The 14387-nt window shown below is 39.2% G+C and overlaps 1 protein-coding gene across 1 annotated transcript; it reads right to left on the bottom strand.

The window, feature by feature from the left end:
- Window positions 1-4670: 4670 nt before the first annotated feature.
- Window positions 4671-9477, bottom strand: LOC122059165 (F-box/kelch-repeat protein At1g57790-like). The gene is made up of 2 exons (XM_042621846.1): window positions 9176-9477; window positions 4671-5571 (listed from the first exon to the last, which is right to left on the bottom strand). Exons 1-2 carry the CDS (start codon window positions 9475-9477, stop codon window positions 4671-4673), a joined length of 1203 nt encoding a protein of 400 aa, XP_042477780.1.
- Between the last annotated feature and the right edge of the window lie 4910 nt (window positions 9478-14387).

Genomic DNA, 14387 nt, shown 5'->3' with positions numbered 1-14387 from the left:
GGTTTCCGGGAGACAAATATTACATTTCAACATCAAACCCTAGTGGAATAGTGGATTCAACCGTTCACCTTCTTGCCCTCTTGAATTTTATCCTCCAATTCACCGTTACTCAACAAAGACAGTGAAAATACATTGCCGTCCTCTCTACTATATTTTTAGGGATGTTAATTTCTATCAATTTAATTGGAAATAATGTATCTGTAATTTTTTTATAAATCAACACATTGGAAGTTGGAACTATTGGATAATACTAAATATGTATTCTTTTATTGCGACATTTTCAATTACAGTAGATATTTTAAGAATATACCAAAAAAAAAAAATTACAATAACTATTTTCTGGCCCATTCATACGGGGAAAATTCATGGGCTCCCATTTTACATCATTTGGAAGTTTCACACATAGAATTTGCTAGCTCAGTTTTTTTTTTTTTTTTTTTTTTTTTTTTTTTTTTTTTTTTTTATAGTAAAATTGACCATTCGGATCATGTGATGCAATTCCCGTCTTCCATTCAATGAAAGATGTTTCACAATTGTATAATGTAAGTTTCATAACATTTGAAACAGGTAATCCATCTAGACAACATATTCAAAATGTTAGTAAATTCCATGATAATGGAAGATTAGCGGTCACCTATTTTTCATCCTTCACCATGTAAAATCCACTGTGAAGAAGATTACTTACTCAATAGAATAGGATTGTTAGACTAAAAAGAGAAAAAAAAAATTACAAACAACAGAAAAGAATTAAAAAAAATAAAATAAAATAAAAAAAATAAAAAAAAACTATTTTCGACATTATTAAGAAGTTAAGTGAGTCTGAGTAACATGGAAGCTCCTGATCAAGGATTTAGTCTTGCTGATAGTGATATGATATTGATCCAGATCCATCAATTTTACCTTTACTTTTTCACCACAAAAAGAGATTTTGTTTACGATTTTACTCCTGTTCTTATAAGTATCAGTATCAGTATCGGTCTCAAATGATACTGATATGATATGTTCGATACGCTATCCACTACCAGTACTTAGAAACATACTCATAATACGGAGAGTGATTGAGGATAGTGGTGGAAAATTCTGAGTTGAAGATCGAGGTCCTCCTTATGGATGGATCTCTCTGAGAAGTAAAGCCCAAAACCTTAAATCTGAAATCAAGCTGGGAAGATCAAGAGAGGTGCATCTTTGAGACCAGAAGAGAAGAGCAAGTTTATCTAGATCAATTTCCTGCAATGTATAAAAGTCTATCTCTTCTCATTTCGGGTCATACTCCGGTGCGTCCACAGAAGAGGAAATCACAATGCATCTTAGCAGGCGTAGTTTGGAGTGGGAGTGTTTTGGGGCCCACAGAGCGGTAAGAATATCAAAGAGGAAGTCAAACTGGCCTAATGAGTGCAGCTAAGCTAATATGTGCTGGAGAAAGAGGGGGTAAGCTCTATTCAACGGAGCATTGATTCCCCATAATGAATAGGCTAGCTCTAAATACAAATTTCCTATCAAGTGCTCGACTAGGTCCTCGGCAGCTCCTTGAGGTGCATTTAGTTGTCTTACATGATTGTCGGGATATTCCCTACTCCATAGCATGGCACCTTTCACTCATCGGATTCGCCTGCCCTCCCATCCAGACACAGTGCCCTTTTTTATTATCATCTACTGCCCTTTCTTTCCTCTCGGCTATTCATGCATGAAGATCGTTGTATGTATGCTCGACTTTGGTTGTAAGGTGCTATATGTAGGAGTACATTATGGCAAGATCAGTCACCTGGGAAAACCTACCCTCCTCCAAGAAGATTTGTGCTATGCACCCCCGCCATCCCTAACACAGATTCGATTCTATATTCAAGATAGGTTACGACCGATGACCAGCAATGCAGGGTGAAGCAAGCAGCAAGGGATTGGCTAAATAGAATAGATATGACTAGGAATGGGATATTGAATGGAAAGAACCCAAACCATGAGAATGAATACTTCAACAATTGGATGTTGCAAGCAACTGGTTGATCTTGCCTAAATCACGAACCCACTCATGAAAGACCAACTTAATCTCGCTCCTCGTCCTATCTCGAGGCTCATGCCAGGCTTAGTCAAATCCCTAATATGAATATGAGCTAGCTCACTCATGTGAACTCCGGAAGTAAGCACTATGTGTACTCATACATGAAATTGACATTGCTAGACCAATGCTACCGGGATGTGAGCTTACCTCTGCCCCTCCTCTCCTATGCTTGAAAGGGACCTACAACTCCCCAAAAGCAGTTATTTGTGCATTTGAATTAACCTAACGAACATTGAGAAGACTTGTAACTCGCGTATAGGCATGAAAAGAGGCTTTTCAAAATGGAAAACACAGTTGGATGGGCTTTTACAGCCTATGGAGAGGAGCCGGATCCCTTACCTTACTAGTTCCCTTTTTTTTTTTTTTTATTGGTAATGCAAAATATTTAATCAAACCATGGCAGAAAGTTGTACCTCTTCCAAGTTCTAAGAGAATCTATTCTTTTTTATCTTAAAAAATAATATTAATCTTACAAACAACTCAATATTAACACTTACCCAATAATTAGATACATAGGGAATGGAAAGACCAGCCCCGGATCAAGTCCTAGAATCTTGATCCAAAGTCCACACTTGGAATCCACTCAATCTCTCTCTCTCTCAATATAAAAGAGTGAGAAATTGAATGGAATTTGATACACCATATAATCACAACACCAATAGGTGTAGGCCACGTGGTATTCAACAACAGACTAAGGGGCTTCTCACCACTCAAGGAACCTATTTGCAAGGGCAAATAAGATATTTCACCCTTTATGGGGATTATGGCTTCATTACATCTACCCTATAAAAGAGAAAAGAGGTCAATCTCTCTCACACACACTCTCTTCACTGCTCCAATAAATTATTTGTTGTTTGAAAATTGACTTAAGCATCAGAGCCTCTTGGCCAGAGCACCGCTCCGGCCCCCTATTTTTTTTATAGGTCTCTCTCTTGATGCCGACGGTTGGATTTCTACATCAACAATTGGCACCGTCTGTGGGATTTCACTAGAGTTCTGCTATTCCCTTTGGAGTGAATGTACGGCAACGATGCTTGCGGGAGTGTTAGCAACAGGTGGCGTGGTAGTTTTCAGTAGGGAAAGACGGTTGGCAGGGAAAGGCTTAAATGAGGTCATGGGTTGTAGAGAGAGCTTGCTCTTGCATTGCGGTTGTGGTTGCAATGGAGAGGGAGAGGTGTGGTGGTGGGTGGTTGAAGGAATTAGGGAGTAGAATGGTAAAAAAAAAACATACATGATTGAAGGAAATTCACTGTTTTGGGTAGTTTTCTAAGTCCAAACTCAAAACAATGTATTTTTGTTAGCTAAAATATAACTTGGGTAATTTTGTAAAGGGAAACCCAAAAGTGGGCAATCAAGTAATTTTTCCAAAGGTTTACAATGTACTTTATAACAGAAGGTTGAGATTTGGCATCACATACACACTATAATAAGAGAGTATTTGACTCTAAGTAACCCTAGATTAATACGTTAAAAATAAAAAATTCAATTTGGGCTTCTACAAGTAAGTAAAGTCATGCGTCAGGTTAATTTGGGTTCATCTACCAGTTCTAACAAAAATAATTTGGCTCACTAGAAGGTCTTGAGTTCGAGTCTTCTGATTGTTACTTTCCCCTCTCCCCTTCTATATTGTATCCATCTGAAAAAAAAGAATGTGTCAAGAATAGGAATATTTCCCAACCATTATTAACGGTTTGATTTTCCTTTCTTTTCTTTCAGCAACAGCATCGCTAGAAAGGGATCATTGTCGCACAAAATATATGAAATGATAACTTAGAGATTTATAGCAATATAGCAAGCAAAGAGTCAATTTTTTTCTTTATTTTTTTCCTTCTTTTTGGGAATAAAGAAATCAGTACTTTCCTTGGTTCCATGGTAATAAGGAAATATGTGATGTGATCTCATAAGCATATGGCCCCAAGAAGACTTGAACACAAGGGTATTCACACAAATCCAAGAGCCTATGACAAAAGATTGTTTTATATAAAATATTGCAATGGAAGAGAATCTTAATTTATGTAATTTAATATTTTAGTAAAACATTAAAAAAAATTCGTATTTTACAACCGATGCAACCAATACATTGTGCCATGTAGATCAAGGTTTTAAAACTTAGAATCGATATTGGGATTGGCTCAACCAATATCAATATGAATCAGTTATTCAATCGGGATCAAACAGATTTACCCTCTCTTTTTTTTTTCTTTTTTTTTTTTTTAAATTAGAGTTTTGAACCATTTTACCCCTGTGCCTTACACATGCGTCGGTACAGATCAGATTGATCTTGATCGATCCAATCCGATTTTTAAAATCATGATGTAGACAATCACACATCCATCAAAGATTTAGCCAACTAATTGGAAAAATCAATTGTAAAGAGGCACTATCTTCCTGTTGCTTTTCCCAAGAAAATTTAACTTACCTTGTCAAGAAATGGGGAAAAAAAATCCAAATTTGGTTGCAAAAAATAGATAAAGCAAATCCAGCAATGATAACGATGATTAAGAAGCCAATGACATATACATTGAATCCGAGATCAAGCAGAATGTTAAAAACACTATTACATATATCAATTGACACCGAAAATTAACAAAAGAAATCAAATTCTTAGTTCTTTCTAACAAGGAGGTTCAATCCAAATAAACTTCTTAGGAAACTCCTTGTTGGGAAGATCACCATAAGTACTAGAAGATATGTAGCTTTTTGAACCTTTTAAAGAGTAGAACTTTGGCGGCTCATTGGGTAGACAGTGATAAACCCTATTCATCACCCTTTCAGTTCTCTTGTTCTTAGAAACCATAACCGAAGTGCTAGCAGAGCTAACAAACAATGATTTATCTGTTAAGTTTTCAACTTTGACCCACATCTTCACAGATCTATCCAACTTGTGAACTAAAGCCCAGCCACCTGAATTGCTCAAAAGAATAAATAAGAGTTCCTCTTCTACATCTCCAACCATAAAACTACTATAATCATAGCATGAAGAATCCAGTAGTGGCCTAAATTCGGAAAGAACTCTCCATGACCGTTGAGAGACATCGAAAGCTGCTAATGCACCACGAATTGTTGAGCAATAGAACAACCCTTTCGAGTAGACTACATCCTTAATCAGCGAAAACCCGTTGGAGAAACTACTTGAGCTCCAGGCCTTGTCACCTTGCCGACATATGCTGATAGTCACTTTAGTTGTGTAGTGTAGAACGAAGAATATGCAATCAGTTGAAGTGGGCACTGAGGAGAATGTTGCAACATCAAACTTTGAATCCAAATCAGGCAAGTCGATCCTCTCATTGGTAAAGGGAGAGTATAGAAAGAATGTAGTCCGGTAGGGATGAGTTTGAGATAGTAGTAACCAACCGAACTTGGTACTACAAACTTGAGTATCATCATTAGGTCCAATGCCTTCAATTTTGATAGAGTAAGTTTTCTTGGAAGAAGAAGAAGAAGAAGAAGATGATGGGACTATGAGTGTACATGATGAGGTCAAATGGGTATGGGAGTTTTGTAGAAACGCAACCCTAAAACGATGCAGAAGATAATGGAAAAACAAAACAAACAATGCACACAGATTTTACGAGGTTCGGCAAGGTTGCCTACGTCCCCGGTGAGATGAGATCCTGCTTCACTATCAATGGAGAATAGGGTTACAACGCTCTTCCTCACACCTCTCCGTATTGCTTGCATTACAGAGAAAGAAACCCTCGCTACAAATATATAGCGGAAAAAACCCTAATCCGGATCAAATTACAATTGCCAACCTAATCCGGATTAAACTACAATTGCCCTCAAATAAAAAAATTCGAGCGGGGGGCTGCGCCCCCCTACACCCCCTGCTGTGCAGGGGGGCCTCCTGCCCCCCTTGCAACCCCCACGGCCCGCTAACCGGCGTCCTGGCTGTCTAGGTGCTGCACCAGTACTTCCTGGATTAAACTGCGACGGAATACAAGACATCATACACCAACAATCTCCACCTTGGCTTGAATTCTGTCGAGCCTCTTGTAAAGATAACTTGTAGACGTCTTCATCATTGTACCTCATTAGAGGCACAAACCCGCACCTGTTTGGTGCGTCCCTCATCTTCAACAATGAGTAATATTAATCAAGTCCAAACAGGACTCGAACTTCTCTGTAGTAACTGGCTTTGTAAACATATCTGCAGGATTGAGATCTGTATGAATTTTTCTCAAGTGAATACTGCCTTCTGACACAAGCTCCCTGATCTTGTGAAATCTCACATCAATATGCTTTGTCCTTGCATGAAACACTTGATTCTTTGCAAGATGTATGGCACTCTGGCTGTCACAATGTAACACTGCACCTCCTTGCTCCAACCCCAACTCACGAACTAGTCCAGCCAACCAGACTCCTTCCTTGGCAGCCTCAACTGCTGCCATGTACTCTGCCTCTGTAGTGGACAATGCAATTGTAGACTGGAGCATCGCCCTCCATGATATAGGTCCACCAGCCAATGTAAACACATACCCTGTCGTAGACCTCCTCTTATCTAAATCACCGGCATAGTCAGAATCAACATAACCTGCCAATTCTGTAGAACTTCCCTTGCCACTGAACATAACACCTATATCTTTAGTCTTGCTCAAGAATCTGAAGATCCACTTAATTGCATTCCAATGCTCCTTCCCTGGATTACTCATGTATCTGCTAACAACACTGACTGCATGAGACAAATCCGGTCTGCTACAAACCATAGCATACATGAGACTCCCAACTGCGCTAGCATAAGGGACTTGAGACATCTGCTCCACCTCCTCATGTGTTGTAGGGCATTCCCTTTCAGATAACTTGAAGTGGCCAGCTAACGGAGTGCTAACCGGCTTGGCCTTTTCCATATTGAAACGTTCTAGCACCTTTTCAATATACCTCTTCTGAGTTACCCAAAGTTTACCTGCATTTCTATCTCTAAGGATTTCCATGCCAAGGATCTTCTTAGCGGCACCAAGATCCTTCATCTCAAATTCAGCACTCAACAAAGACTTCAAAGAAACTATATCATGTTTGTTCTTTGCAGCAATGAGCATGTCATCAACATAAAGCATCAACAAAATAATGGAATTATCACTTGACACTTTATAATAAACACAACTATCATACTCACTTCTTGTGTAGCCAATCTTCATCATATGAGAATCAAAGCGTTTGTACCACTGCCTAGGAGATTGCTTAAGGCCATAAAGCGACCTCTTAAGCAGACAAACATGGTCTTCCTTTCCCTGCACCTTGAAACCTTCAGGCTGCTCCATGTAAATCTGTTCCTCCAAGTCACCATGAAGAAATGCAGTTTTCACATCAAGTTGTTCAAGCTCTAAATCATACATGGCCACCAAAGCAAGTAGTACCCTGATCGAAGTGTGTTTCACCACCGGAGAAAATATTTCATTGTAGTCTATCCCCTCCTTCTGTGCATAGCCCTTGGCTACAAGTCTGGCCTTATACCTTTCACGCTCCTTCTCAGATGCTACCTCTTTCTTACGAAAGACCCATTTACACCCAATGATTTTTCTTCCCTTGGGTTTTTCCACAATCTCCCAAGTCTTGTTCTTCTGTAGAGATTCCATTTCCTCCATCATAGCTATCATCCATTTATCATGCTGTGCATCACTCATAGCATCATGGTAGGAAGATGGATCACTTGTACCTACAGTGAGGGCATAGGCAACCATGTCCTCAAACCCGTATCTCATAGGTGCTTTGTGAGTACGCTTCCCTTTACCCTTTGCCACAGTATAGGGAACTTCTACTGCTTCCTGTTGTCCTGGTAAGTCACTTGATGACTCATTCTCTCTTGTTGTTTCTAACTCACCTAACTCCACCTGCACAGTAGAACCTTCTTTATTTTCACCAACTGCTTGTGAATTGTAATTTGACTTTACTACATGAGACTCATCAAACACAACGTCTCTGCTAACCACAACCTTCTGTGAACTTGGATCCCACAACTTGAATCCCTTTACACCTTTCTTAAAACCAAGAAAGATACACTGCTTAGACTTTGAGTCTAACTTGGAACGCTGCTCACTCTCAACATGTGCATAGGCTGGACAACCAAATATTTTTAGAATAGAATAATCTACTGGTTTTCCTGTCCATACCTCTTCAGGAATTTTACAATCAATCGCCTTTGATGGAGACCTATTGATGAGGAAACATGCCATGTTTACTGCTTCTGCCCAAAATCTCTTGTTCAACCCTACATTCAGCCTCATACTCCGAGCTCTTTCTAGAAGTGTTCTGTTCATCCTTTCAGCTACACCATTTTGTTGTGGTGTCTTTGGAACCGTGAAGTGACGTGTAATCCCTTCAGTTTTGTATAATTCTAGAAACGGCTTATATGTGTACTCTCCTCCATTATCTGTTCTCAAGTATTTAATTTTTTTTCCTGTCTTCCTTTCTACCTCAACCTTCCATTCCTTAAATTTAATGAACACCTCACTTTTATGCTTCATGAAGTAGATCCAGACTTTCCTTGAGTAATCATCAACAAAGGTCACGAAGTATTCTGCCCCACCTTTAGATTTTGTTGTTGAAGGACCCCATACATCGATGTGTACATAATCAAGCACCCCTTTACTTTTATGTTTTGCAGTTTTGAAACTAACCTTGCACTGTTTTCCGAACACACAATACTTATAGAAGTTCAGTTTACAAGTTTTTTACTCCCTTCAACATTTTCCTTTTATGAAGCTCCATCAATCCTCTTTCTCCCATATGCCCTAACCGCATNGGAAACCTAGAGCTCTGATACCAATTTGTAGAAACGCAACCCTAAAACGATGCAGAAGATAATGGAAAAACAAAACAAACAATGCACACAGATTTTACGAGGTTCGGCAAGGTTGCCTACGTCCCCGGTGAGATGAGATCCTGCTTCACTATCAATGGAGAATAGGGTTACAACGCTCTTCCTCACACCTCTCCGTATTGCTTGCATTACAGAGAAAGAAACCCTCGCTACAAATATATAGCGGAAAAAACCCTAATCCGGATCAAATTACAATTGCCAACCTAATCCGGATTAAACTACAATTGCCCTCAAATAAAACCGCCGTCCTGGCTGTCTAGGTGCTGCACCAGTACTCCCTGGATTAAACTGCAACGGAATACAAGACATCATACACCAACAAGTTTGACATCAATAGCCATGGAATTTGATTCATGGAGCGACATCGATGTCGATATTCATATCCATATCTAATCAATAATTGGGTTCGGGGACGTTCTATAGAACTCCATTGTTTGCAGACTTCATGGAAACTTGTTATATCACTTAAATATAGGTCAGCCATGATATGTTCAAGAATCTCAGTTGGAAGATCAGACCAAGATCGATCTTCTCTCTTGCTATTTTTGCTTTTCTTTTTGTAGTGTTTGAGATGTGTGAATGCTGCAAATTTTTCCATCTCCATAGTCTCTGTCTTCCTTGGTATCATCACTTCAATTCTATGAAATCCCTATAGTGTGAGAAAGAGAATAAAAAAACCAGAATTTGAAAGATGTTCTTGAACTTGAAAAGGGAAAATATCTACCTCTCCGATCAGATTTTTCAAACCCTGGTCTCAACTCAAGTGTGAAGTTTCTTCACTAAGAGGCCACTGCAGACTACACCCCTTGACCCAATCAAATACCAATCTCAACTGGTAGCTAGTTCCGATGCACTCATATGAAGAAGACGGAAGAGGAGAAGAAGCAGAACCAGAGCTCAACTCGTTTCAATCTCTTATCAAATTCTTGTTCACAAAGTAGCTCCCTCGAAGAAAACCCAGTAACTATATAGGGCTCCTCTGGAGAATACGAGGATAGAGACTTCTGCAGATCCTAAGCGAGGGATGAATATGGAAACCGTTTAAGACTTCTGCCACACAAGTTTTCTCGTTATTTCCAAATCTAACAGTACTTTCCTTTTATAACTTCTTGATATTTTTGTGATATTTGAAAACGCGTCTGTTACGGCCCTCTTTTTTCTTTTTCTTTTTTTCACCCCTTAGCATAACGTGTTTTTACTTAAATTGAGGGATGCATGAGGTTAGTTTCAAAGTAACATATTAGACTTAATTTTACAAATTGCAAATATGATGAAATACCGTTTGTAGCCCTGAGTTTTTCTTCCGTCATCATCAAATATCAGTGTTTTAAAATTCGGTATCGGTCTCAACCGCTAGTGGTACAGTTCAGATCGGTTTTGATTGGGATCGGATGGTATCAAACGGATTTATCCTTCTTTTTTTCTTTTTTCTTTTTGGGTGGGGGTGGGGGAGAATTGGTTTTTTGGACTATTTTACCTTTACACCTTACAAGTGGATTGATACGGATCAGATCAGTATTAGGGATGAGTCTCAAGACTCGCAATCGATACCAATCTGATCTAATTTCCAGAGTATGGTAACCGATGGAAGTCTTAGTGGGCAAGCCTGCGGTGCAACGGTTAAGTTACACTATACTAACATATTGGTCATAGATTCGAAAGTCGAAAATTGTCCTTCCCAGACCTGCAAAAGCTGGAGCCTATGCATTGGCCGTTCTTTTCTTCTTCTTTTTTGTGGTAGCTGATGGCTGATGGAGGTCTTACTATTCCTTCAAACCCAAGAAATTCTTTAAAAAAAAAAAAAGAAGAAGAAGAAAGTCCGATCCCAACCAAAACTGAGTTTATTCTAGATACCTCACATCCGATTCTATTTGGACTGCTTCTATCACTTTGGATCTTTCTTGGGCTTATAAGACGATTCTTAAATGGTCACGGCCTTTTGTTTTAAATCCAATCCAGTCCTTTATCAGTGATAGGTCGAGCACCTTGGTTTGGCTTGATAATTGATACCTAATGTGTTGATTTTAAATTATGGTGATAGAGAATGAAATATGATGTGGGGTCTAATAGATCGACAAAGGTAACTTCCATCTTGAGAGATAGTTTTTGGATTCCTAGTTTTAGAAATTCTAATTCTCTCGTTGAGGTTTGGGGGAAGCTGCAGAGGATTTGTTTGCGATCTAAAGGTAGTGAGGATATTGTCCAATGAATTGCTAGTTCTTCCAAAATAATTATTTGCTTCTTCTGCTTGGGATTTGATGATGTTGAGAGGCTTGTCTGTTTTGTGGTTTAGGTCAATTTGGTTTTCCTCTCCTATTCCTAGACATAGCTTTACTGTTTGCTGGGAGCTTTAACTAATTCTCTTCCTACCAAGAACTCCTACTATCCCAAATTGATGTCTCTGTTAGAATTCCACTGAAAGTATTAATTATCTATTCTTTGCTTGCCCTTTTTCAAATGTTGTTTGGAAAAGTATTATCGGAAATGGCTAGTCGATCCCTACAATTCTCCTCCCTTTTGACAGAGAATGGAGATAGGTTCTAAAGAAATCTTTCAGTGACATATCTTCATGTCATATATTAGGTAAGTTGGTTTTCAATGCAATGATTCATCGCATCTATTAGGAAAGCAATAACATGAGATGAAAATGTGGAACAATATTTCATTTGAGATTCGAACTAAAATCATTCACAATTGTGTAATGTGCCCTAACTTGAATAAGAATAGATATCTTGTCCTATCTTGGGATCTGCTCTCATTGTTTCCCCCACCCCCTTAGTTTTGATGTATAATCTTTAGCTCAATTTCTTCCCTCTCCCTAATTTTGGTGTATCCCTTTGGTGATTGTTTGGTTCCCGACTTTCTTGTACCCAATTTTTTTATGGTGTTTTTTAGTTCTTTGAGTTAGGGCGAGCCTCCCCTTAGATTGCATGACTAGTGGCAAATGAACCTAAATCTGTAAAAACCCAAGGAGGAGGACCACCCCTTTTGCAACAACTAACACCAAAGACTTTATGACCCAATAAGCAAAGGCCTACTGGATATCAAAATTTAAAAGGCCTTTCGATAGAACCCATGAATCTTCCCTTTGTATCTTTAGCTACTTATGGAAGTTCCCAATGAATGTCTTGGCCCTAGTGAACAGCTCCTGCCTGTTAGACAAGAGGCCTCATTGGAGCACCCATCGGAGCATCCATCGGGTGATCCATTACACCATACGTCCACTGTAAAGGGAATTACATAATTATCACTGACAGTATTAGTTGTTGTAATCTAACTTTATTTGAGCATATATATACAATCTCTGATAATAGGGTTCCTCACAGTGGGTGAGAGAACTGTTTATCATCTCTAAAAGTTTTTCATGGTATCAGAGCCCTAGAAGAGGCGACTTCTCACGAACGAAGAAGAAAGCGATGATGGCGGCAGCAAATTCAAGCTCATCATTCATGGTTCCATCTCCGAGTTCCTTGAATGTAGGGAATTTTGTAACGATCAAGCTCACACAAGACAACTTTCTCCTATGGGAAACTCAGATGTTGTCGCTGATTGAGAGCCAAGATCTGATCGGTTTTGTAAATGGCAAGTGTTCATCACCTGATCAAGAGATTGAAAGTGCAGAAGGAACAAAGATTGTGAATCCAGACTATGCGTCTTGGATTCGGACAGATCGACTCATCAAAGCTTGGATCACTGGAACTCTATCAGAGGGAGTTCTAGGACTTGCTGTAGGAGCTCGATCAGCCTCAGAGCTCTGGAATACCTTGTCTAATGCCTTTTCACAAGCATTGGAAGCTCGCGAGTTCGAACTGCTATCAAGATTGCATTTCTTAAAAAAAAAGGATTCTATATCTTTATCTTCATACCTGATCGATTTCAAGAAACTCTGCGATCAACTCAACTCAATTGGAAAACCTGTTCCGGATCAGCGCAAAGTCTTCTTGCTTCTAACCAATCTTGGATCTGCTTACGAAAATTTTGCTACTAGGATGCTGAAACCACCTGTACCTTGCTATGCTGACTTGATACCTCTTCTCCAAAGTCATGAGCTACGCAATCGAGGCTACTCCTCAGACACTTTAAATCTTCATCTTGCATTTCTTGGAGAAAAGAACTTCAATCAAGACAACAGAAACAATAGGGGGCGAGGATCAAGTTCGTTTCAGCGTGGAAGAAGGAATTATTTCTCTTCTCAGGGCAGAGGTTTTGTTCAAAACACCAGGTCGAATCAGAGTGAAGGAAAAGAAAGTAGACCAGTTACTGCAAAGGATCAAACATAGCAACAACAACAAGGATTTAAAAGAAATGAGTCTCGGTCTCAGATTAGATGTCAGATCTGTAATAAATTTGGTCATGGAGCTCTAAAATGTTGGGGACGATTTGATAACAGCTATCAATCTACCGAGATACCACAGGCTTTGGCTGCTCTGCAAGTGAATAATTCTCATGGCTCTGCTTGGTTCCCTGATACAGGGGCAACAACTCATATCACTGATACACCAGGTATGCTACATTCTTTAACACCTTACAAAGGATCAGACACAGTGATGGTGGGTAATGGGGCTCAACTACCTATTACTCATGTTGGTGAATGTAGTATTGTGAATGGGGATGTTTCCCTACCCCTGAAGAATGTTCTATTGGTTCCTTCTATTAAAAGGAATTTATTATCAGTATCTCAACTTACAAATGATTTTCCCTACACCTTTGAGTTTGATCACAATGGTTTTGTCATTAAGGACCTTCAAACACAGAAGATTTTGGCATTGGGGAGTAAGCAAGGAGGTTTATATGCTCTATCTACTCAATTTGAAGATCCACAAATAAGGGCATACTTCTCCTCCAGATTCATATGTGCTACAGAAGATGTGTGGCACCAAAGACTTGGACATCCCCAAGGGTAGATTACCAAATTTCTCAAGAATAATGATTTGATTGTTGTTTCTAAGAATTCTGAACACTTGTGCTGTAGTTGTCAGCTTAATAAGAGCACCAAACTCCCCTTTATAAGTTCTTTTACTCCTTGTACTTCTCCTCTTGAACGGATTCATTGTGATTTGTGGGGGAAAGCTCCTATTCAAAGTGTTCAGCATTTTCAATACTATGCTATCTTTGTTGATGATTTTTCTCGTCACACATGGTTCTATCCACTGAAGCGTAAATCAGATTTTTTTCAGACCTTTCTTCACTTCCAATCTATGGTCGAACGTCAATTAAACACTAAGATTAAAGTGTTTCAGTCAGATGGTGGGGGCGAATTTTCTGATACAAAGTTCTTAACTCATCTTAGTGTTTGTGGTATTATTCACCATCTTTCCTGCCCAGGTACACCAGAGCAGAATAGTGTCGCTGAGAGGAAGCATCGTCACATTGTTGAGCTGGGATTGGCCATGCTGTATATAGCTAGTGTTCCTTTTCGTTTTTGGGTGGAAGCCTTCTCAACTGCAGTTTTTTTGATTATCCGATTACCCTCTACAGTTCTTGCTATGGAGTGCCCTCTTGCTATTCTCTTTG

Source organism: Macadamia integrifolia, chromosome 13 (genome assembly GCF_013358625.1).
Source record: "Macadamia integrifolia cultivar HAES 741 chromosome 13, SCU_Mint_v3, whole genome shotgun sequence".
Lineage (NCBI taxonomy): Eukaryota > Viridiplantae > Streptophyta > Magnoliopsida > Proteales > Proteaceae > Macadamia > Macadamia integrifolia.
This window is presented reverse-complemented; position numbering and strand designations above follow the sequence as displayed.

Bases quoted from the DNA above. Each gene is read 5' to 3' on its own strand.
- LOC122059165 (XM_042621846.1), bottom strand. From the start codon at position 9,477: ATGGAGATGGAAAAATTTGCAGCATTCACACATCTCAAACACTACAAA. The intron at 5,572-9,175 runs GTATTCCGTTGC...GCATCGTTTTAG, and splicing joins TTGTTGGTGTATGATGTCTT to GGTTGCGTTTCTACAAAACT.